Here is a 957-nt window from a genome sequence, read left to right as displayed (position 1 = left end):
TGGGGACACCCCTCATCCTATGCCCCAGGAACTCACCAGCTCTGCATGGACCTTTGGTACTTAAGCCTTTCTCCCCAGCCATGCCCTCTGCACCAGGAGCCTGCCCAGCCCCCCCTGGTGACGCAGCAGTTCAGAGACAAGCACCCACAAGTGCTTGGAAATGGGCTTTCGGATGCTTCCATCCTTCCCACCCACCCCTGGCCCCGGGAAAGGACGGGTTAAAAAGGCGCTCCTCTCATCCCTGCCTCTCCCTGCCCTGCTGTCCACAGAGCCCACTGCCTGGAGACCAGAGCAATAAAGCATTGAAGGTTAAAATGTTCCTCGGGACACTGGCCTCAGAAGCACGTCTGCTCCCTGTCCCTCACGCCCAGCCTCACAGGTAGATCTCCCTCTTGGTGGTCTGGGACGAGGGGGTGGTGGCTGGCTGGAAGTCCGAGGTCTGGGTGAGAGGAATTTCCTCCATGGGAGAGTCCTTGCAGGGCTCATGGCTACTACTGGAGAAGGCACTGTACGTGGGGAGCAGGCGGAGGTTGGCCATTTTGGTGCTGCGCTCTTCTGAGAGTCTGGGGCTGCCATTCCCGACTTGCTCTTGACTCCCTCTGTCTTGGTAAGGCACAAAAGTGGAGAGTTTGAGGGCGTTCTTGGGCCTGCGGCTGGGGGAGGACTGGCCGGGCATCCAGCAGGTATCGGAGTGGCCGAACTCTGTGCACTCCCGGGTACAGGTCCCAGTCATGGCTACATCGGGCAGAGGCCGGAGATCTGCGGAGAAGCAAGTGAGAGCATCGTTACACACACCTGGGTACCACCGGCTCGGGACATGAGGATGTTACTGGGCACATGTTACTGCAAGAGGGACGTGGAGCTGCTTGAACGAGTCCAGAGGAGGCTGTAGAGCGGCTGCGAGGGCTGGAGCCGCTCTGCTCTGGAGCGAGGCTGAGAGAGCTGGGCTGGGGCAGC

At 60.4% G+C, this 957-nt stretch overlaps 1 protein-coding gene across 1 annotated transcript in view; it reads right to left on the bottom strand.

Moving 5' to 3' along the window:
* Positions 1 to 373: 373 nt before the first annotated feature.
* LOC104411111 (protocadherin-9-like) overlaps positions 374 to 957 on the bottom strand; it is a gene marked incomplete at its 5' end in the record, with an annotated part of 25,022 nt that continues 24,438 nt past the window's right edge. Inside the window, one exon of the mRNA XM_010021454.1 lies at positions 374 to 759. Coding sequence (XP_010019756.1) covers positions 374 to 759 — 386 coding nt within the window. The remainder of the gene's footprint in view (positions 760 to 957) is intronic.

The sequence above is a fragment of the Nestor notabilis genome, unplaced genomic scaffold, assembly GCF_000696875.1.
Source record: "Nestor notabilis isolate BGI_N333 unplaced genomic scaffold, ASM69687v1 scaffold14199, whole genome shotgun sequence".
Taxonomy (NCBI): domain Eukaryota; kingdom Metazoa; phylum Chordata; class Aves; order Psittaciformes; family Psittacidae; genus Nestor; species Nestor notabilis.
Note: the sequence above shows the minus strand (reverse complement) of the source record. Positions and strands in the feature narration are given on the sequence as shown.